Source organism: Protopterus annectens, chromosome 5.part0, assembly GCF_019279795.1.
Source record: "Protopterus annectens isolate FY-2018-M chromosome 5.part0, PAN1.0, whole genome shotgun sequence".
Taxonomy (NCBI): Eukaryota; Metazoa; Chordata; order Ceratodontiformes; family Protopteridae; genus Protopterus; species Protopterus annectens.
This window is the reverse complement of record NC_056735.1, coordinates 1,972,682,187-1,972,705,409: the sequence shown is the minus strand read 5'-3', so window position 1 is coordinate 1,972,705,409 and position 23,223 is coordinate 1,972,682,187. Positions and strand designations below refer to the sequence as shown.

General features: G+C 42.8%; 1 protein-coding gene across 1 annotated transcript in view; it reads left to right on the top strand.

Moving 5' to 3' along the window:
• PIBF1 (progesterone immunomodulatory binding factor 1) overlaps nt 1-23,223 on the top strand; it is a 2,608,929-nt gene that overhangs the window by 503,051 nt on the left and 2,082,655 nt on the right. Inside the window, 1 exon segment of the mRNA XM_044071741.1 lies at nt 4,738-4,936. Within this exon segment, the coding sequence (XP_043927676.1) occupies nt 4,738-4,936 (199 nt within the window).

The window sequence follows — 23,223 nt, the reverse complement described above, 5'->3', positions numbered from 1 at the left end:
TTTGGATGTGCTCCATAGATCTCAAGGACGCGTATTATCATATCAGGATACATCAAGCGTCCAGGAGACATCTGCGCTTCAGCCTAGGAGGCAGTCATTTTCAGTTCCGTGCGCTGCCCTTTGGTCTCACCACAGCCCCCAGGGTGTTCACCAAGTGCTTGGCAGTAGTGACTGCTCACCTGAGAAGTCTAGGATTCCAGGTGTTTCCGTATCTAGACGACTGGCTCCTAACTGCCACCTCCAAGCATCTACTTCTGCGGAGCCTACAAGCCACTATATCACTGGGCAATTCCCTTGGAATCACCTTCAGTTGGCCAAAGTCTGTGTTATGGCCATCTCAAAGAATAAGATTCATAGGGGTAGAGATAGACTCAAACCAAATGCGGGTCTCTCTACCTACAGACAGAATTCAAACCATACAAAATCAAGTTCGAGCCTTACTTCCCAGGTCCAAAGCCCCAGCCATAATGGTCCTGCAGCTATTGGGGTCCATGTCTGCCACGGTTCTTCTAGTCCCCTTGGCAAGGTTGCACATGAGAATCCTCCAGTGGCTTCTTTCAACTCAGCGGTCCTTTCAGGAACTCCCTCTCAATCACCTCATATGGATCACGGAATCTTGCAAACGGGACCTTCGCTGGTGGCTAGTGCCCTCCAATTTGGATCAGGGACGACCCTTTGTTCTTCCTCCTCCGGTGGCCACTTTGACCACGGACGCCTCCCAGATGGGGTGGGGGGGACATTCCCTGGGCAGGTCAGTCCAAGGCAAATGGCACCCGGAAGAGACTCTTCTTCATATCAACATCCTAGAAATGAGGGCAGTACTCCTGTCCCTTCAAGCCCTTCACGATTATCTCCCTCAGGGCGTAATCGCTGTTCACTCAGACAACATGTCAGTTGTCTGGTACCTGAACAAACAGGGAGGGACCAGATCCTATCCTCTTTGCAGAGAAGCCATGAGAGTTTGGGAATGGGCAGTCTTGACTAAACGCTTCCTAGTGGCTACTCACATACTGGGCAAGTCCAATGTGATAGCCGACAGATTGAGCAGAACCATCCTCTCTCCTCACGAATGGTCTCTGAATATGACAGTTGCAAGTCAGATTTTCAGCGAATGGGGAGTTCCGTGTTGCGACCTCTTCGCGACGACTCTGATTGCGAAGTGCAAAGACTTTTTCTTCCTAACCTCGGCTCTGGGGAAGAGCCCCATGGACGCATTAGTCCATCCTTGGCCCACCGGCTTGCTTTATGCCTTCCCTCCAGTTCCTCTCCTCCCCAGGGTGATTCAAAAGGCATCTCTCTTAGGGAGCAAAATGATCTTAATTGCTCCTTACTGGCCTCGTCAAGTGTGGTTCCCCTATCTTCGGAAACATGCTCTGGAAGGTCCATGGTTCCTGGACCAGGTCCCAGACCTACTGGTTCATCAGTCGGGACTATTCCACCAGTCCCTACACACCTTAAAATTGACAGCCTGGCTCCTCCTCTTCCGACGATAGTCAGGAGTCATACACTGGATCCAGATGTTGTGCACATATTATCTTCAGCCCATAAGTCTGCTACAAAGAAACTGTATTCTAGCAAATGGAAAAGGTTTGCTATTTGGGCTCAACTCCGGGGCCTGGACCCCATTTCTATTCCCGTGGCAGAAGTACTAAAATTTCTGACCTCTCTTTTCAATCAAGGCTCTTCAGTTTCTACCATCAAAGTACAATTGGCAGCAATTTCTAATTTTCATGAATCCATAGACCCACCTTTAATGAGCAACAGATTGTGTAAGACCTTCCTGAAAAGTGCTGCTCTATTAAGACCTCCGATTTCTCATCCTGCACCTCCATGGGATCTCGATATAGTGTTACGCGCCTTGACTTCTTTCCCCTTTGAACCGGCAGCTACCTGTGATCTAAAGTTTCTATCATGGAAGACAGCCTTTCTGGTGGTGATTACTTCAGCCAGAAGGGTTTCAGAGCTTCAAGCTTTGTCAGTGAAACCCCCGTACTTGGTTTTTCATACAGACAGAGTATCCCTCAGACCAAATCCTTCTTTTGTTCCTAAAGTTTGTTCTACTTTATGCTTACAACAATCGTTAGAGCTTCCAGTTTTTTTTCCCAAAATACTCTAACAAAGCGGAGTTTATATTCCACACACTAGATGTCCACAGACAGTTACATTTTTATTTAGATAGGACCAAACAAACAAGGAAAACAGATCAGTTGTTTGTATCCTTTGCAGAAAATAAATTGGGCAACGCTGTCACAAAGGTCACTATTGCCAAATGGATCAGGGACTGTATTACTCAAGCTTATATTTATTCTAACAAAGAGCTTACCACCTCTGTCAAGGCTCATTCTACAAGGGCTATGGCTACTTCGGTAGCATTTCATTCTAAGCTTGCTATTGGTGACATTTGTGCTGCGGCTACATGGTCTTCTCCGCACACCTTCATTTCCCACTACAAATTAGATGTGGCATCTAGAGGACGAGCTTCATTTGGTTCCACAGTGCTCAGGAGTGTTTTCCAATGAGCCACCCGGGATTTAGGTGCTAGGGACACTGTCCCATCAGTCAGAATGTAGGCGAGATAGGATCACATAACATCTTTTAGTTATGTACTCACCATAACTTCAGATGTTTGGGATCCATCTCGCCTACATTCCTAATAACCCACCCTCCTTCCTTGGAGATCAGAGGATATCAGAAGGTCCGAATCCTGTTGTTTCATCTTGAAATGTCTAACAATGTTATATAACCAAGTTGTGCATGTGTGCATGAATGCGGACAAACAAGATCTGGGGGATTAGTGGTGGTGCATCCTGGGATAAAGATAGCTCAGCCAATTAGAGGCCTCGCTCTATAGCACAAGCGTGCCGAGTCGGAGCCGAGGGATCGGCTCCGAACCCATCAGTCAGAATGTAGGCGAGATGGATCCCAAACATCTGAAGTTATGGTGAGTCCATAACTAAAAGATGTTTACCCGAAGTCATTCATTCATAGCAAGTCCAGCTTTGTAATCCTTTTCTCTCAAAATATTCATCTGGAAGTAGTCTCCCAAATCAGTCTTTTGGTAGGTACCATTTATGACCAGCGCAAGTTTGACAATCAAATTCAATGTGTCATTAAAAAACACAGACTAGGTCTTCTCTACTAAGCCTCTTATTTTCTTGCAAAACATTCCCATAAACCACAGCAACATCCTTCTTTCTGCGTAGTGTACTGTATGCTTTATGTGTTCTTACAAATATTAACATAGCATAAATAGAAAAGTAGTGCAGTGTTGTAATAAAATTGCCAAGTTTACTCCCAAGATGCCCAACTAAAAGTACATTGTTTAGCACTGACAAAATTAAACTGGCTGAAATATCAGACCTTTTCACATTTAAAATGTGCTCATAATATGCTCATCTTCCATGAAAAATGTCCTTCCCTGACACCTCCTAGACTTCTCCACTTTATTGATACATACCTTGCTGTTGTCAGAAAAGTCACACAATACTTTTGGTGACTCCTTACACACTATATACATGTCTAAGATCTGGCACTCCTTTCCTAGGAACATTAGACAAATATCAACACTTTCAAAGTTAAACTAAAAGACTTTATATTATTCCTGGCTGTGTTCTTGTACTTCCCCTCCAGGCTAATTTTTCCTTGTCCAAATATTTTTCTGTATTTATACGAACACGCTTACCCTCAATCTCAGATTAGTTTCTGTCTAGCTTCTCTACCATAAATCTTTTCTCACCGATTGCTAATATCTTCACACCCCAAGTCAACACTTATCACCGCTGTGTAGACTTGCTACCATGAAAGTATTCTTACCAGTTGCTTATATCTTCACACTCCCAATCATCAAGTATCGCTCCTTCCCTTACTCAACTTCAACTCTCTCTTAATGCTTTCCTCCAGTACACACTGTTACTCTTCCCCTCAGTCTTCTCTCTCACTGTCTCTGACCACTTGTATCCTACTCCCATTTACTCGCCTAGCTTTATTACATGTAGCTTTTCATCTATTTCTCCACCTTAACAGTTCATCTCTCTTTCAGCTTAACCTTACCTGTGAGCCAATTTTTATTAATTGTATACTTTATTATGAGAACTTTTTCTGTATTTACTGTCAAATGATTATACTGTTTAATTAATTACCATTGCTTTTCTTATAATATTGTTACTATTTAAACTGCTGTATCCATGTTTCTTTGTCTTTTTAATAATTTTTCCTGTATTAAATTTTCTACTTAATGTCCTGTTTTGAAAAGGGGTTTTACACGAGCTAGTTGGACTACACTGGTAAACAAATGATAATACATTAATAAGTAAATTGGGGAGTTGAACGATCATTTATCTATTCTGGTTTTGACTACAAAATTATAGTGCCATTATTGTAAATGTTAAAGACAATTTATTGTTTTTTTTTTTTAAATTTAGAAATAATATGTTAAAAAAAGCAGAGTGAATGTGTAAATGAGCTGCCAGCTACAGCTTTTCATTTCTGAGAGTCCAGAGTGACCTGATAGATAAACTAAACTTCACATCATCGGGGTATCATATCATCAAGCGAACTGTACCATTTGGAAACATTAGGTGTTTTTAATTGCTGGGTGGAAGAACTTTGTTTTAACATTTGTCTTTTGTGACACAACAGTGTAAAAAATATTCACATAAAACTTTAACAGTAAGTATGGAGTTAATTTTAAATTTCTAGTGCTCAGAGCATTTTTATTTGTGGAAATCTGTACTGCAGGAAGCATCAGCTTCGCATGAAGCAAGAAATGGATGCAATTTTGACAAGACAGAAGCAGATGGAAGACACAAATCGACAACTAAGAGAAAGAACAGGAAATATTTATCGTAGCCTACGTGATTTAGAACTTGGTGAAGAACAGTACATTGAACTGAAAGATATACCAGATGATCAGTTATCTATTCCTGAATATGTGTCTGTAAGTATCTAGTCAAACGACAGGTGCTCCTAGTAACGCTTGTACTCCTGAATTTTGTTGAAGTGATTTTACAAATATTTATTTTGTTCTGCACACTACATAGATTTTTCATGTTCATCATATCGATCACTGCTGCAGTAGTTTCATATTGATCACTGATGCTTATATCATGCCAAGGATATAACAGCTGGCTGGCTTCCAAAACCTCGGGGCACCTTCCGTGTACCCAAACTCTTGATCACAACAGGTTTGAGTGCCAAGCCTGGAGCTTTCCTGCCATTGAAGAGAGTACCCCTGTGTGCTTTCAAGGATTGACCGTTTGCTTGTGCTATTCCTTTGCTGGGCAAGTAAGTTTCCTTTGTAGAAAGTCTTCCTCATAAAATATTTGTAGTGCATGGAGCGTGGTGATTACATTCCAATATCTAGAAAAAGAAAACCCAGTTAAACATTAGAGTGGTTCAAGACCTAATCTTAGCAATTTTTAAGCCTCCTGTCGAGCTGTTAATATCCGGTCTTGCAGAAATGACAGTACTGGCCAACAAACCACAGTGGCAGAACTTGAAAAACAGCTTAATTTCTGCCTGCTGTGCCTTCAGTCTATCCCCAACTTTCTAACAAAATATAGCTATTACATGCGTTGCTTTCCATTTGACAGCACTTGCTAACTGCTTTACTGCCTTTGAATGCTAGCAAAATATTTTGCTTTTTTTAGTTACATTTTTGCCCTAATTAGTGGTAAATGGAAAAATAAATGTCCATGCACTACAAATTATGATCTGGTCTGGAGGTGAATTTCCCAGTATCTATGTCTTGAAAACATAATAAAGCCTGTCATTATCACTGACCTGCTCATAATACTCTTGTTTCTTTTAATGTACTTTAATGCTTAAGAAAGTTATTTTTTATATAGGAGTTAGCATTTTAATAAGTTGTGAGGAGGCTTAACTGTTCTTTAAAATGGGAGTGCACTTTTTTCCTGTCAGTTTAAAGTTGTTTGAAGTAGTTGAAAAGCTTTTGTGGAGAAATTGTTTTTGTTTTACTTTTTGGTGCTTGTAAAGTGTTTGTGATTTTTACTCTGGAAGAAGGAACTTTTAACAACTTTAAAAGTTTTACCAGCTTATAGTGCTTGTTTTCCCTGGAAAAGTAGCACCATTATCAGCTTGACCAGGGAACAAACTAAAGGTCCCACAGTTTATCCTTCTTTCAGCCACAAAAAAAAGTTTAAAAAAACAGCCTTTGTCACCACGGCAGGCTAACATTTTGCCTTGGCTGCATGTGTGTAACTCAGCTGTGGTAAAAACTGGTTCCTTAGACCACTCATCTTTTACCCCGGAACCCTCTGGTGTAGCACCTAGATCCACTGTGGACTTGAGGTTTAGCCATGTTCTCTGCAGCCGTTGGTGTACCCTCAGTGGGTAAGGGAAAGCCACTCTTGTCGGTCTTGGAAGAGGGAACAGAGAAGACTTCCCTGTTTAGTCAGAATGTTTTTCCCCATCCTTGGGGAAGCTGCTGTGCCATTAATAACACCGTTGGCCCCATTTTTCCTGACAAAAAAGAAATATAAATCTAAACTTATATCTATTCCTCTTCAAATTTCCTTAGACAGGAATAGTTTTTTGGATCTGGTTCAGGGTTTAATTCAGGCTGTTAATCCTTCTTATGAGGTGTTTTTTGGAAAAAGAAAGAGAAAGATGCCTCTTTTCCTGAAGAGATTTAAGATTCTGAATCTGACTGAACATGAAGATGACAGGACAGATACAGGCTCTTCTTCAGATTTCTGATTCAAAGTCAGAGGAGAGCCTAGTTTTTGATTGTCCCTCTGGGGGTTTCTCTTTCTCAGAGACTGTTTCCAGAATGTGCTAGTGTTTTCGGTGGACAAACACTGAGGTTTCTCAGTCCCTCAGAAAATACTATGATCTGCTGCAGAACGAATTTCCAGAAACCTTCATCTTTTGCTCCACTTCTGTCGGCTTTGGGAGGATGTGTGTGTCACTGCCTGCAGTTCTCCTGATAGTCATCCTGCTGTCCCTAACAAGGCAGTGTATAAAGCTCCTCAGTCTTTTTAAGTTTTTATACGCTTATCCGAAACCTGACCCTGCAGCTATAGCTTTAGCTAATCTTGCTGTTGCTAAATATTTGGTTAATTCCAGTCCTACTGTTTTGTAAGGGGGAAAATGTATGCTTCTGCGACCTGGATTTTTAGAATTTTTAATTATCAGGCTCATATGTTAAAGTTTATTCTGAGTACTCATGAAAGTCTGAAGAATATTTTGTCTGCAGTTCTTTCTTTTGAGGAAAAAATCTACTTTAATTTAGTTTCTTCCATCTTAACAAGTCACTACTCATTGTTTACAGTGTGTGTCTATGACACAGTTGATACTCCTTCTAGGGCTTTGGCAACTGGTACTGTTTTGAGGAGGTTTGCCTGGCTCTATTCTCAAAACCTTCCAGATAATGTGAAAAATATTTAATTGCTACTTTGGAAAGATGTTTAGTTTTTTGGTTCTTCTGCCGCAGAGGTGATCAAAAAGTTTGATGAAAGGGGTACGTTGGTACAGAGAATCACTATGATATCTCTGCCCTCCTTTTCAGATTTTCAAAGGGATTCTCTAAGTCCTCATCAAATTTTGGCAAAAAAAACAAAATAAACGGTCTTTTAATAAAATGCAGGTAAATAGATGATCTGATGCTGTCTTTTTCATTTGTCCCTCAAACAGCGGGTCTCACTTCTAAAGACTTTGCTCCATAGTTGAAGCTCCTCCCCTCACCCATAATCCTCCTGTCTGTCTAGAACGACCTCAGAGCTCATTTGCTGCTTCTGCAAATGGACATGTTCTACCATAGTTTGGGCAATTTACTGGATAGGATAATTGCTTTGTCAAATATCTTGTTAATATTCTGTTTTATTCTTGTTGTTCCTGCATCTCCTTTTTACATCCACACGTGTGTGTGTGTGTGTGTGTGTGTGTGTGTATATAATTATATATATATATATATATATATATATATATATATATATATATGTATATGTATATGTGTGTTAGTTTGTGTGCATGTACATATGTATGAAAAAAGGTATTTTAGTTCTGTCCTGTAATACTACTTTCACTTTAGGCCTTGTGTCTTGGTAGTAATTTCTTTTGCCTATTGTAGTGTTACCTGTTGTGCTTAGTTACTTTTGTTGGCATTTGCTCTAATTTGTTAATATTGTTGGTAGGCTACTCTGTTTTACTTTTATTTCCTTAGATTCTTCTCTCCTTCAACATGTCAGATAAGCTGACTAATTTCAAAAAATGCACCTCCTGTGGGCACAAGATATTTAATTCTGATGCCCACCAGGAGTGTGTATATTGTTTGGGTTCTACCCATTTGTGTGTTGAATGTGACATCTGGGCAGGGCTCAACCACCAGGCTTTGGTTAAATGCTGTAATAAGCTATTTCTCACAGGTTTATTACCCTCTTCCTGTTCTGCATCTTCTGCTGGATTTCCCCCTCCTTCCATGAACCCTGCTGAGAAGACAAAGGGAGACTCATTAACTAAGGGTAAAGAGTCTAGGAAACCATCCCTGAATGTTCTCCCTACTCTGTTTCTTGTTCGGCTGCACCTGAAAAGATCTCCAAATCCTTGGATCCAACTGGCTATTTGGATCCATCAATATCTAAAACAAAATCTCCTACTTATTGTTTCTCCACCTTCACCCTAGAGCAGCTTCCTTCTCGGATCCACTCTCCTCTTCTACAGGAGACCTTACAAGGGACTGTCAGGCCACCTTCTACCGTATCATCTTTCAGGTCATTTAGAAACTTAACTGAAGAAAATATGGACAAAATGATGAGGAAGTTTCTCTGGGCCTATATTCAACTGGAAGTTTTACCATCTCTGTCTTTCATTGAACCCGTGAGACTGCCATCAGCCCCTGCCGAATTGTTGACTCCTATTCTGATCCGACCTTCGATTTCGGAGCCATCAGACTTGAGAGTCTCGAGTTTGTTGTTGTCACATCTGAATGCCTGGCCTTCTTCGACTCTGTTAATGTCTCTGATCCAGTTTGCGCTGACTTTGTAGGAGCTGGAGGAATGTCTGAACTGAAGCATCAGAGCTGGATCCATGGTGTTGGGTTTGACTGCAGTACCTTCAAATTCATCCCTTCTTCTCAGAGTCTTGGTGTTGGACAGCACAGCCCCAACTTCTGCTTTGAGGCAGAGTCATGGTGATGCTCTGAGCCATCCTGGGCAGTTGTCTTCAGCTTGTACCAGGACGGCCCTTGCTTCTCCTATGTCTTTTTGTCTTTGAAGTGGTAGAGTTTTCTCCACCACTGTTTTCAGGATGCACTTTACCCCCTTGGGTCCACCCCTTCCACAACTGTATGCCTTGGTCTCGGAGCCTCTACAGCCTGTCACACTGGGGCAGCTAGCCCATACAAGCCTCAAGACAGTCCTCATTCAAGACTCTGCTCACACTTCTGAGTTCCTTTTGGAACATCCCATCAGGGAGCCACCTAGGAAGTGTATGTGAAAGAATAGGCAGTTAGATTCCCTACAGGAACCCCTCACAGAAGACACCGACTTTGATGATGGAGAAGGGTCCCCAGATCACTCCTTGAGGATGTCGCCTTCAGTGAAATAGTTGAACATTTGAGACAGAAAGATGGTAGGTCTTCTTTTCCACCCTTCCCAAGAGGTGCATGTGTTTCTTGAGACTTTCAGAGTTGGCTCAGCTACATCCTGGGTAGTCTCCCCAGTGGATGAGGTAGTGGGCATCATCTCCCACTAGGCTTGGAAGGATCCAGATGTCAGAGACCCAAGAGACACAAAAAATACCTGGGTGTACCAAAGGATCGGACTCACTGGAGCATTGGTTTCGTAGTAGATGCTATGGTGATAGCAGCAACCACCAAAAAGGAACTTACCGATTAAAGTTCTACTGTCCTTTACCCTAACAGAAAATCCAGGATGGTGAACAGGTTGGTAAGCGCATTTGTGTCAGTGACCTTCACTCTTAGGTCACTAAACTTTTTGACATATGTCTCAAGGTATCAGAGGGTCTCAATCAAGGATTTTCCAATGCTCTGTCTGTGTCCATGTCGATGTAGGAGAAGACTGTTTCTTTGCAAATGGCCAACCTATAGTCACCATCGAACGCCTCTGTGAAACTCATTTCCCATGCCTTAGAAGTTGCTTTGAGAGTCGTGGGTTTAGGAATTAATGTGAGAAGGCATGCCTAGGTACAACTCTGTGTCTTCATTGAGCCTTTCAAGTCATCGTTCATCATTGCTTGTTTTGATGACTATATCTTATTTGGCCCCAAGGTTAAAGAAACCTATCTTGGAGTGAACAAGATGGGAAAACCTTATCTGCCATGGGGATATATTTTTGTACAACTGAAAGGACCTTTTCCTGAAACCAAAGAGGTGGTAGGAAAATGTGGTTCCGAAAGTTGCAAGGCTCTTCCCAGGACTCCTAAGGGGAAAGCCCCCCCCCCCATGGCAGAGACAGCAACTCCAATAACAGACAATGGCCTGATGGCAGAGGAGTCCTGCAAAATCAGGGTTTCAGAGGTGGATTCTCTGAGAAAGACCTACCAATGCTTCTGAAAGCCTTCCCGACTGATGCACTCTGGAGGGAGTTGATGGGTGCATTTCTCTGCATCCACAAACCTGGACAACCATCACCGAAGACACTTGGGTACAGAGGATTATTTCCAGAGGTTATTACGTACCCTTTTCCCTACAGTACCCCAATCAATCTACAAAATTTCCCCACATAGAGAATAACAGCAGCCATAGAAATAGGAAAAACTGCTGACCAAAAGAGTAATCCAAATGGAATCCCCAGACCAACAGGGATTTGGAACTTAGAGTTATTTTTGTCCCAAAGAAAACTTGAGATCTGTCTTGGATCTCAGCATCTTAAACCAGTATGTCAGATGTTCCAGTTCTGAATGGTCATGATTTAGTCCATTCTGCAGAAAGATGATTGGATGCGCTCAGTAGATCTAGAGGATGCGTTCTATCACATCAAAATAAACAGGCAATCCAGGAGATTTTTTGCTTCTGGCTGGGAGCCAGTCACTTACCAAGTCACAGCCCTGCCCTTAGGCCTCACCACAGCCTTCAGGCTATTCACCAAATGCATGGCAGTGGTCGCAGCTCACCTGAGACTGCTGGGATTCTGGGTGTTTCCATACCTTATACAAGACCAAACCAACACCGAAATAATCGGAGAGGGAAGTGTATTTTAGTATGAAAGTTACTTTGTACCTGCTGTTATTTGCCTGAAGAAGTCTGGTTATTGAACCAGACAAAAAGCGCTTAACCTTACAGTGTGGTACCATGGTTTGTTCATTAAAGAGCTGAATAGCTGAAGATTTCCTGGTGTCTTAGGTGCTTTTGTCCTGCATTTTTGTGTTTCCATACCTTGACTTCTTGTTTATCTCTGCTCCCACCAAGCCTTTACTGATTCAGGCCAGGGACTACTTACTCCAGCTTTGACTTCAACTGGGCATCACTGTGAACTACTCCATGTCTCAACTCTCCCCCACTCAAGTTCATTGATGTTCGTCTGGACACAGCAACTCAAATAGTGAGCTTACCTCACACAAGAGTAAATATCTTACAGAGTCAAGCATCCCACATCCTCACTGTTCCTTCCCCACCACCAAGGTTGGTTTTCCAACTTCTGTGATCTATGTCAACTTCAGGTAGTCTAGTACCTTTAGAACATGTTACATGAGGTTACTACAATGGACATTTGCAGTACAGTGCTGTATAAAATGACATCCCCTGTCTACTTAATACAGATTTCAAGAATTTCCGAGAAAAATATTTCCTTGTGGATCACTGCAAACAAAGGTTCTCAGGGGCCGCCCTTTTATCTTTCCACCCACAGCTACATGACTGTGGATGCTTCTGAACTAGGGGGGGGGGGGCATTACTTGGGAAGGACGGTCCAAGCCACTTGGTCCCAGTTGGAGGTCAGTTTTCACATCAATGTCCTGAAAGTGAGAGCAGTGCTGCAGGCATTTCAAGATTCTCTCCCTCCAGGGATGATTCCCATCCAGACAATATGTCGGTAGTCTAGTATATCAGCAAGTGGGGGGGGGGGTCCTATCCCCTATGTTGAGAGGCAATGAGTGGTTGGCAGTGGGCAATCTCTTCTGGCTGCTTTCTTTTTGAAAACACATGTCCCAGGGAGGCCCAATGTGCTAGCAGACAAAACTGAGCAGGTCCGTCTTACTCTCATGAGTGGTCTGTCAACCCTGTGGTGGCAGAAATGATTTTCTGTCAGTGGTAACAGCCATGCTGCAATCTCTTTGATTCCCGTTTCAATTCCAAGTGCAGCAGGTACTTTGCCTTGATTCTTTCATAGGGGAATCACCAAGAGACTTTCTAGTTCATGATTGGCTCCATGGGCTCCTGTACACTTTTTCTCCTGCCCTTCTGATTCCTAAATTTCTACAGAAAGCGTCTTACCAGAAGTGCAGAGTAATCCTTATTGCTCCATTCTGACCAAGGCAAGTGTGGTTTCCCTTCTTGAGGCCTCATCTAGTGCACCCCTCTTGGTTGTTGGATCCAAACCAGGATCTTTCTCTCACCCATCAGAAATAATTCACACTGACATTCGGACCCTCAGGTTGACCGTATTGTTTCCTCCACTTCCAATGATGGCCAGCCAGTCCAGGTTTTCCTCTCTGGTCAAATACATCCTCATATCCTCTCAGAAGGATTCTGCTAGAAAGGTATACAAGAATAAATGGAAAAGATTTGCCCTTTGAGCTGTCCAGAGACAATTAGACCCTTTTCAGCACCCATTCCATTTATTCTAGATTTGCTTGCTTCCATATTTAACAGTGGTGTTAGTTATTCTGCCATAAAAATTCACCTTGCATCTATCTTGAATTTTCATTTAAGACAAAACCGTTCCTCTTGGCATCATCTAGATTATGCAGAGTTTTTCTTAAAGGTACCTTTATACTCTGATCCCCCATTAAGGACTTTACTCCACCATGGTATTTGAAAATACTTCTCAAGCCTTAACTCAATCCTTCTTTTGTACCTAAGGTAGCTTCAGAAACAGCTATGACTCAGTCCATCAGCTTCCCTGTTTTCTTTCCAAAATTTTCCAACAAAGGCGAACGCATGCTGTACATTTTAGATGTGTATAAGCAACTTCAGATGTTCGTGTTTCACTGTTGCAGTCCTTACAAAATGTGTTATCCAGCTCCAGGTAGTCCACAGTCGGCCAGAATACCAAAGTCCTTGGTATATGATGTCGGCTACCTTCGGTTTAGGCCTGACGTCAGGTACAGAAGAAGGCAGCTGACACCATTTCCTCAGTCTTTCTTGCTGCAGAGCCCAAAGCAGAAGCATTTTGCACGAGTGCCGGTCAGCTGAGTACCTTCTTTTTGTATTTCAACTGCTTAGTTGAAAACCTCCTCAGATAAGTACCTCATTGGGGACCCTCTTTTAGTAAGAAGTGCAAAGATAAGGACTGCGACAGGCTTTGGGTCAAATTAGTCGACGACGTCACTGTTTAGTTGGTTGTCGGCCCAGCGGTAGTCAGTGAGGTGCTTTCTTTGCCCCTGCAGTCCACGGAGGTTCAGCAGCAGGCATCTGCGGAGACCTTTTCTGAGTCCTCCATACTGCAGGGTTTCACTTCTTCTTTTGACCCTCTGCCAGTCTCCGCCTCTGATGGATCCAGAGCCGCTAAGCATGCGCCGGCTTTTGAAGCTTCTTTTCTTCGCCCGGAGACCAGATCCAGACAGACGACCTTAATTCAGACTTTCGCGGTGGCTAGGCCTCCTGAGTCCCTCCGGCTTTCTAGCAGGCCATCCAGTTGAAAATCTACTCCAAAGCAGGTGCCGGCCTCCCCTCAAATGCCTCAGGCTCAGATGGTTAAAATGGCTAGTGATCTCTTGACCCTTATCAAGGGCTCTGAGCCACCTCCTTCTAAAAGGATTAGGGAATTGTCCCCAGAAGCTTTCTCTGCCTCAGACTGAGGTTTTCAGCAACTCTGCTGATGAAGAGGGAAACTCTCCTCTTTTTTCTGGTTTTGAGGATTCTGATGCAGAAGGCTCCATCCATTCTGCCTCCCCTCCAGAAGATTTTTCTTTTGGAGATACTCTGAATACTGTTAGGGAGCATTTCAAATGGGAAAGTCAGGACTACCCTCAGTCTAAGAAACGGATTAGGGAATTCTTGGATTTGCCACAGCATAAGCCTTTGGCTATCCCTCCGGTTTTGGAAGTTGTTGATGATGTTTTCATGGAGAATTCTTTGACTCCTAATTCTGTTCCTCTTGCTCCCAGAAAGTCTGACAGGTATAGAGTTCCTGATTCTCATCAGTTCCTTTTTAAGAATCCTACTGGTAATCCAGAGATTATTTCTAAGGGTGTTAAAGCCACGGTTGCTAAAAATCCTGTTCCTTCTGACAAGGAATCTAGGGCCTTGGATAGATGGGGTAAAAAGGTTTATACATTTTCCATTCTGGCTATTAGGTCTGTTAATTGTCTTTTTCATATGCTTATGTATCAGCAGCATACTTTGGAGGCTATTAAGGCTAGAATTGCTAGTGTTCCTTCCCTGATGGGAGAGTAAGAGCATGCATGATGTATTGAATTCTGCCACTCTTGGCACTAAACATTCTCTACATTGTGGTTTTGACACTTTGGAGGCTTCTTGCAGGGCAGCAGCCACTGGTTCTGTCATTAGAAGACATGCATGGCTCAGGGAACAGCCCCTTTCTGAACCTATCAAATCTAAATTACTGGATGTGCCTTTGCACAAGGACAATCTTTTTGGTAGCAAAGCAGAAGAGGTGTTGAAAAAGTTGGGGAATAAGGCCAAATCTATGCAAACTGTTAAGGACTTTCTGCAAGTTCAGCCTCCTTGTTTTAGCAGACATTACCCTTCTAATAATTGGACTTTTCCTGACCCTAGTAAACAGAGTCGCACTAGGCCTTGGGGTTGCAGGTGGTCTAGGGGATCGAGTTCCACCCCTCAAAAAGCTAAGCACTGGCAGGCTTTCCCTTCAAAATCGGGGAGTTCTAAGCAAACTTTCCAAAGCAAGCATTCCCAATGACTCCGGCCTGCCTCTGCGGGCCCAGGGTTTCCTTTGGGGGTAAGGTTAGCCATTTTTGCAAATGTCTGGTTCACCATCACAGATGACAAATGGGTGCTCAAAATAGTATCCCGGGGCTACAAGTTCTCCTTTCACACCTTCCCTGTCCACCAAGGATACCCAGATATCCCCTCAAATCAAAGGGCAGAAGCAGAAAAAACAAGTTTCTTCTTTACTAAACCTGGGAGCAATAGAGCCAGTTCCTGCACTACAGATAGGCCAGGGTTTCTAATCAAGACTTTTCCTGGTCCCCAAAAAAGGGGACACCTGGCACCCTATTACAGATTTGTCCGTTCTAAACACTTTCCTGGTGATTTCCAAATTCAAAATGCTCACTGTTCAGCAGTTGCTGCCAATGCTAGCCAAGGATTCCTGGCTGGTGACTTTGGATGTTAAAGAAGCTTATCTGCACATCCCAATAAGGGAAAGCTGCAGGTAGTTCCTTTGCTTCAGGGCAGGGAACAGGCACTTCTAATTCTCTGCACTGCCCTTTGGCTTATCTACTGCTCCCAGAGTTTTTACCAAATGCCTGGCTCCAGCCATTGCTTTTTGCAGACAAAGAAACATTCAAATTTGCCCTTACTTGGACGATTGCCTTATTCAGGCAAACTCTCCAGAACAACTTCTAAAGTATTTGGACTTTGTAAAGAACCTTCTCACCTCTTTGGGCTACACCATCAATGAAAAGAAGTCAAAATTGGTACCCACCAGGGAGATTATATTCTGGGAGCGAGCCTGAACACAGCCACCCAGATGGTATTCCTCCATCAAGAGAAACAAATGGATCTTTTGAATTACTTCAAAAATTTGACAAACATGACCCAGCTCTCTGAGGGGCAATTCCTGCAAGCCCTGGGATTCATGGCTTCATGTATTCTGATGATTCCATATGTCAGACTGCATATGAGGAAAATACAATGGTACCTCAAAAACTTTTGGTGTCAACACAGTCAGGATTTAGACTTGATACTTCCTCCGATTCCCTGCTTGCAGACGGAGTTCCTTTGGTGGGCGACGCCTGTGCACAGAACAAAGGCCTGCCTTTCTGTCCACCTCCTGCCAGCCAGACTCTAACCACGGATGCCTCGGACTATGCTCGGGGAGCACATCTAGAGGGCAGATGCATTCAGGGGACTTGGAACTCTCAACAGGTTCATTTGCACATAAATCTGAAGGAATTGATGGTAATCCAACAGGCCTTAATGGCTTTCAAACATCTTCTCTCTCTTGGTACTCTTCTGGTCAGGACAGACAACACCACAATCATATGGTGCATCAACAAGCAGGGAGAGACGCACTCTTACCCTTTGTGCAGACAAAGTATGATACTATGGTCTATAGCAGCTTCCATGGGCATTCATCTGACAGCTCAGTTTCTTCCAGGAAGGCTCAACACCTTGGCAGACCAGTTGTGCAGGCAGGTCCTGGATCCTCACGAGTGGCAACTATCAAGACCATCTTCTATGGCATCATTCAGCGTTTGGGCACTCCCCAGGTGGATCTCTTCTCTTCTCCAACAAACCACCTTCTTCCAACCTTTTGCACCAGGGATCATCACAACAAAGCTTCGAAGGTGGATGCTCTGTCCTTCCCCTGGACACCGCTCTTGATCTATGCATTCCCTCCTCTACCTTTTCTTCCCAGAGTGCTGTTAAAGATGAGGGACGAAAAACCAAGGACCATCATCATAGCTCCAGACTGGCCCAGACAACATCGGTATCCACTACTTCGCAGTCTCTCCCAGTCACAGCCTTGCATCTTCTCCTGATACCAGATCTCTTGGTTCAGGAGGGGGGAAACATTCTGCTTCCTCATCTTCAGTCTCTGCATTTGGCAGCTTGGCTCATAATTTAAACCTTTCCCAACAAGTGGTTAAGGTCCTTCATTGAGGCCAGGAGGCCTAACACTATGAAATCTTACGCAGATAAGTGGAAAAGATTCTCCATTTGGATGCTATCTAGAGGGGAAGTCAACTTACTCTTCATTCTGTTCTTGACTGTCTGGCAGGTTTGCTTAATGGTGGACTTTCCTTTTCTTCTATCAAAATCCATGCTTCAGCTATTTCTGCTCATTGCTCCTTTGAGCATCCCATTTTCTCTCATCCCTTGATGAAACAGTTCCTCAGGCGAGTTAGCAATTTAAAGTCTCCCAGAAGGGCACCTACTCCTGCTTGGGATCTCGGTTTTGTACTTGAGAAACTTACTCTGCCTCCTTTTGAGCCAGCTGCCTCAGCAGACCTGAAGTTTCTCTCCTGGAAAACTGCCTTTCTTTTGGCTATTACTTCAGCTAGGAGAGTTTCTGAGCTGCAGGCCTTAATGGCAGTAGAGCCTTTTATCATCTTCCATGTGGATCGGGTTTCTCTTCAAACTAATCCCTCCTTTATGCCTAAGGTGGTTTCTAGCTAGACACTTAACCAGTATATACACCTGCCTACCTTCTTTCCTAATCCTCAGAATAAAGGGGAAAGGTTACTGCATTCCCTGAATGTGCATAGACAGCTTAGATTTTACCTGGGCAGGACTAAATATTTTCGAAAATCGTATCAATTGTTGGTCAGTTTTGCTCCTGGAGCTCAGGGCAAAGCTTTTTCTAAACAGACCATTTCTAAGCGGATTGCTCATTGAATTCACTTTTGTTATTTACAGCATGGCAAGGTTCCTCCTTAGAGTATTAGGACCTATTCTACTAGGGCAGCCTCCAGCTCAGCAGCTTTTTTAAGAGGTGTACCTACTAGGGACATACTGGAAGCAGCTACATGGACTTCTGTTCACACTTTCACTAAACATTACAATTTACCCTTGTTTTCTAAGTCCAGGGCTGGTTTTGCCACTGCAGTGTTGCAGGGCATCCTTACTAACCCTTAAACAGTGGGTGTTCCTCCTCCCTTTTGTTTTTTTTTCCTGGGCTTTGGGAATCAACCCATTTTGTAAGGACTGCAACAGTGAAACACGATGAACATAGTACAGTTGTGTACACTTACCATAACTGTAGATGTTTGAGTGTATTCACTGTTGCAGTCCTGGTTCCCCCCCTTCCATCCCCCCTTTTTTGTAGGGCACAGACTTGATTTTCTTTACTTGGTCTAACCTTTTTTGGGGGGCTCCTGACATTTAAGGCATGAAAAATTGAGGGAATGGCATTGGCTGCCTTCTTTTGTACCTGACGACAGGCCTAAACCGAAGGCAGCCAATGTCACATACCAAGGACTTTGGTATTCTGGCCGACTGTGGGCTACCGGGAGCCGGATAACCCATTTTGTAAGGACTGCAACAGTGAATACACTCTAACATCTACATTTATGGTAAGTGTACACAACTGTACTTTCTGTCTCCATAGAATGAAATATTTCAGAAAATCAGACCAGTTGTTTATTTCTTTTTCCAAAGCCAAACTGGATAAACTGTCTCAAATATGACTTTAACAAAGTGGCTCACTGACTGCATTTCTTTTGTCTATAAGGAGAATGGATTGACACTTCCTAAACCTCCTAAGGCTCATTCCACTAGATCTGTGGTTACATCCTCTGCCTTCTAGTCTAGAGCTTATACAGAAGACATTTGCAGAGTTCCCACTTGGTCTAACACTCATGTCTTCATTGCTCACTACAAACTGGACATTCTTTCTAGAAACAGAGCCATGTTTGGCTCCACTGGACTGGGGAATATCCTTCCTTGAGGACCATCCATATGTTTTTTTGTAGCTGGAGACTTTGTTCCATCATTTGAGGAATGGATGAAAAAGACAACATCAAATACAAAAGTTATGTACTCAGCAAAACTGTACCTCTTAATGTTGTCTGTTTCCATCCTTCCTCAACCTCCTACCCTCCCTTCCTACTTAAAAATTTTATTTCCTGGTCTACTAGTTCGACTTGAAGTTTATTATATTGCTTGACTGTTGATGAGCTTCATTTCTTTCCTTCTCTTTCTCTTTTTTTATGCAGTCTTAACTAGGATGTTATTGTCAGTTTGTTTTAATTCTTACTTTATCATTGCACATTTTAGCTGCTATGGAGAGTGGTGTAGGCAGAAGGGAGGGCAAACTCAATCTGAGGCAGTTCTTGATAGATGGAAGGATTATGGGTAAGGGGAGGTGCTCAAGTTTTGGAGCACAGTCTTTAGAAGTGGCCAAAGGCAGATCCAAAATTGGATCCCGGACCCACTGGTTGAGGAAGGTTGAAAACAGAAAACACAGATGCGTAGCTATGGTGAGTATATAACTTTTGTTTTAACAAGAAATGGCAAGGGGGTTCCAAAAATTATGGAACCTCCCTAAACCGTACCCTTTGGACTATGAACAGCACCAGGAGAGTTCAAAAAGTGTCTAGGTACAGCTATAGCTCACTGCAGGCTTTGGTTTATCTACATGTTCTATATTTAGACAACTTGGTTATCTTTGCAGAATCTTTTCAAAGTGTCAGGAATCTCTCACTTGAGTGAGAGATTTCTTAAATGAGAGATTCCAACAGAACATTCAGAAGTCTTTTTTGACTCGCACAGGATTGGGTTCCTAGTTGAAAGATCTTTTCTTCCACAGGAAAAATGAATCTAGATCCAGATCTATTTCTATGGTTTTCCACTCAGACTTTGGTCACTGCAAGAGAATACCTCAGGATTTTGGGTTTCATGACATATACGATTTTCTTGATACCCCTAGCAAGACTCCACATGAGACAGATATAGTAGTACCTGAAATCTCTTGTTCCCAGCACCAACATCCTTTGTCTTTTCAAATCTCAATATTGGGGTTTGTCAGAAGAAAAGTCACTTGGTGGAGACATCAAATTTCCTTAAATCCAGGACTCCCCTTCTCCCTCCATTCACCAAAACAGTCGCCACGGATGCCTCAGACATTGTTTGGGGAGCAGTTTTCAAGAGGGTAAAAGTGTGAGGTATGTGGTACACGAAGGACAGGTGCAAGCACATAAATGTAAATGTACATACTTCTCTGAAGTGAAGGTCAATGTTGGGGGCATCTGGCTCACCAAGTTCGCTGATGACTGTAAGCTGGGAACAATCAATGAATCCCCAAATGTTGTTGACATCCTGAAAACAGGCCTAAAAATGACAAACTACTAGTGCCAAAACCATGGTCTGAGACTATATGCTAAAAGTGCATAATCGTATCCTTCAGTGAACACGATATCCCTGTAAATTATAATATTGATAGCACACCCCTAAAAGTAGACCCAGTGGTGAGGGACCTAGGAACACAGATAGATAGTAACCTAAACTTTGACCACCAGGTAGCTATAATAGTGAGGAAATTCTTCTTTGTGGCACACCTTATAAGTAAAAGCATGGCTTCCAAATCAAAGGAACTCATAGAGCCATTGTTCTTAGCCCTCGAGTACAGTGCTCCCTTCTGCATGTTCCTAAGCAGGCACTTACACCAATTGGAGCCCCCCCCCCCCCACGGTTTCTTATGCCGACCGACTAAAGTCCCTATTCCTATATTCTGTCTCGTATTGAGAAGGGACTTATGCCTGACCTACAAGACATTCTCTGATCCAGCCCTGATGAAAATGTTACATATTCGCATGAAAAATTATACAAGGGTAATGCGTTCCATGGACCTGAACCTTATTTGTGACTCTAACAGAACTTGCTGGAGAGGCAGATTCGTATCTCAAAGTCTACCTCGTCTATGGAATAAGCTTCCTGTTTTCGTGAAACAAAGCATGTCCCTCACTCTCTTCAAAAATAATTTGGATAAATGGATGGGGAACCATAAATTCACTTCTGGGGTACTGCCCATGTCCCTTATGGACAGAGGCAGTCTGTAAAATGACTCCGGGCTCCAACACCCAAAGACCCACTACCCTGATACTACCCCATCCCATACTTAGGGAATTAAGATATAATATTGTCACATCACGGGTGTTATTGGCTAGGCTTGTAAAGGCTCTTGTGCCGTTAGCCTAGTTATCACTTGTGAACCTAAGAGATGTTTGCGCTGATCAAGGCAGTCAACTCTCTGAATTATTTTTGTTCCCTTGGACCTCTTCAGTTTGTTAAAGACAATACCACAGTCATGTGGTACATCAACAAGCATGGGGGGATCCAGATCATAACCCCATTTGCAGATTAGGCAGGTTAACTTGGGAGCTACACAGCACAATCTCCTAATGGAATCTAGATTATGGGGTCTTCGTAGATTTGATCCATCTGTGGGAAGTCCTATATGTATACCTGTTTGCCTCATCTCTGTTTAATCAGCTAGCAAGATTCTGTACCAGGGCTCCATGCAAAAATTCCTGGAAGACAGATGCCTTTTCCTTTCCTTGCGTGCGAATGTTCCTGTATGCTTTTCCACCCTTTCCACTGATATCCATGGAACTTCTGAAGATTCAGAAGGAATCCCTCAAGATCATTGCGGTGACTCCCTTCTGGCCCAGACAGCAGTGTTTTTCCCAAGGTCAATTACCACAGTCTTCCTCATGGAATGGATGTACTCACACAAGAACAGGGGTGTTTGATACACCCCGACCCCAATCAGCTTTATGTGGGTGCCTGGATGATAGGGTATTAATTCCATTTTGGCACCTGTTCCATGAGGACGTGCAGCATATACTAATGACAGCAAGAAAGCCTGCTATTCAAAATCATATATTAGCAAATGGAAAAGTTTTTCTGTTTGGTGCCAGCAACATAACCGGCACCTAGTCAGTGCTAGTGATGCTCTGGTTTTACAATGTTTGTATGAGTTACTGTCCTTGCCCTTTATTACTCCTCCATTCAAGGGTCATTTATCAGCCATTTCAGTATGTCTGCCTATGAATCTTCCTATTTCAATGCATTCTCCTGTGAAGATATTTTTATAGGTTCATAGGTGTGTATTAGACTAACAACCACAAGGACCTTTTTAAGCTTAGCCATGCATCCCAAATATCTGAGAAGTTCTGGTACCCTTGATAAGTGCCAAGTGTTGTCAATGTGATAGTTACCTGGGGTAGATGACCTCCCGAAGGATACTGTTATGCATTTCTTGGTGTTTAGCTTTAGTCCATGGCTCTGACACGTTATTTGTCTGTGTCAGCCTTTCCTGGAGAACATTTGTGTCTGTGGGGGATTCTATGACTTCTCCTAATTTGCAATCGTTTGCACATTTAGTCAGCCAGAGGCCCTTGACACTGGCCTTGATTTCATAGAAGTAGACGCAAAAAAGGAGCGGTCCTAGGAATGATCCCTGAGGGACTTTGTATAGGTGGACTCTCCAGTTCTAACTTCTAGGGTCCTGTCTGTGAGCCATCTGGCTATCCACTGGGTGACATAAGAGTTTATACCTAACCTCTTACATTTGTTAATAATGCCTTAGTGGAGTATCCATCATATCATTGCTGTAGCCTTCCTGTGTCCTGACAGAGTGCTCTTCAAACTATCTGGAGATATACAGAGCTGAGTATATTTTTCTGGCACTTCAGAGTTGTGTGCTGGTAATTGTTGTTTGACTAATTTTATATCATTGCTGGCTGACTTCAGAGTTGTGCACTGTTATTTTTGCTTCACTGTATAGTTTTTCGGATCTCTGCTGAAGGTGTTGGTTTTTCCATACCCACCCTCCCTATTCCAGTGTTGTTGTTTAAATTTGGAGGCTTTTGCAGTTGCCCGCCCCTACTCTAGATTTGATCTGGGACACTTCCCCCCCAGTCCCATCTCTTTACCTCATTCTACCCAAAAGACTCATTCTGCACTTGTTTTTAGTCATTTTTAATTTAATTGCATTTTTTAAACTGTTTGGCCTAACATTGCTACATACTCACGTGTGCTAGCTTGCACTGAATTTGAATTATTTTTATTGCTGTTTTAGCTACTTTTCTGTATATATATATATATATATATATATATATATATATATATATAAAGGAAAAAAAAATATATATATATAAAGAAAAAAATATATACCTTTCCTGTAACTAGTGTAGTTCAGATTTGCTGTATCCAGGACTGTATGTAAGCTTCTGAGCCCCCCCCCCCCAAGCTTTCTGTGTTGGAGGGAAGCCTTTTAGCTTATCAGTGGGAGTGGTAAGCACTAGGTAACCTATCTACCACATAAGGAGTGGTTCTGGCCTAGAAATTGTAGTTATTGGCCGTTTGGGCAGTTTTTCCATCTCTCTCAACTTTCTGATTTAAAAGCTGCATTTGCACTTGTTTCCCCCTTTCCTGTA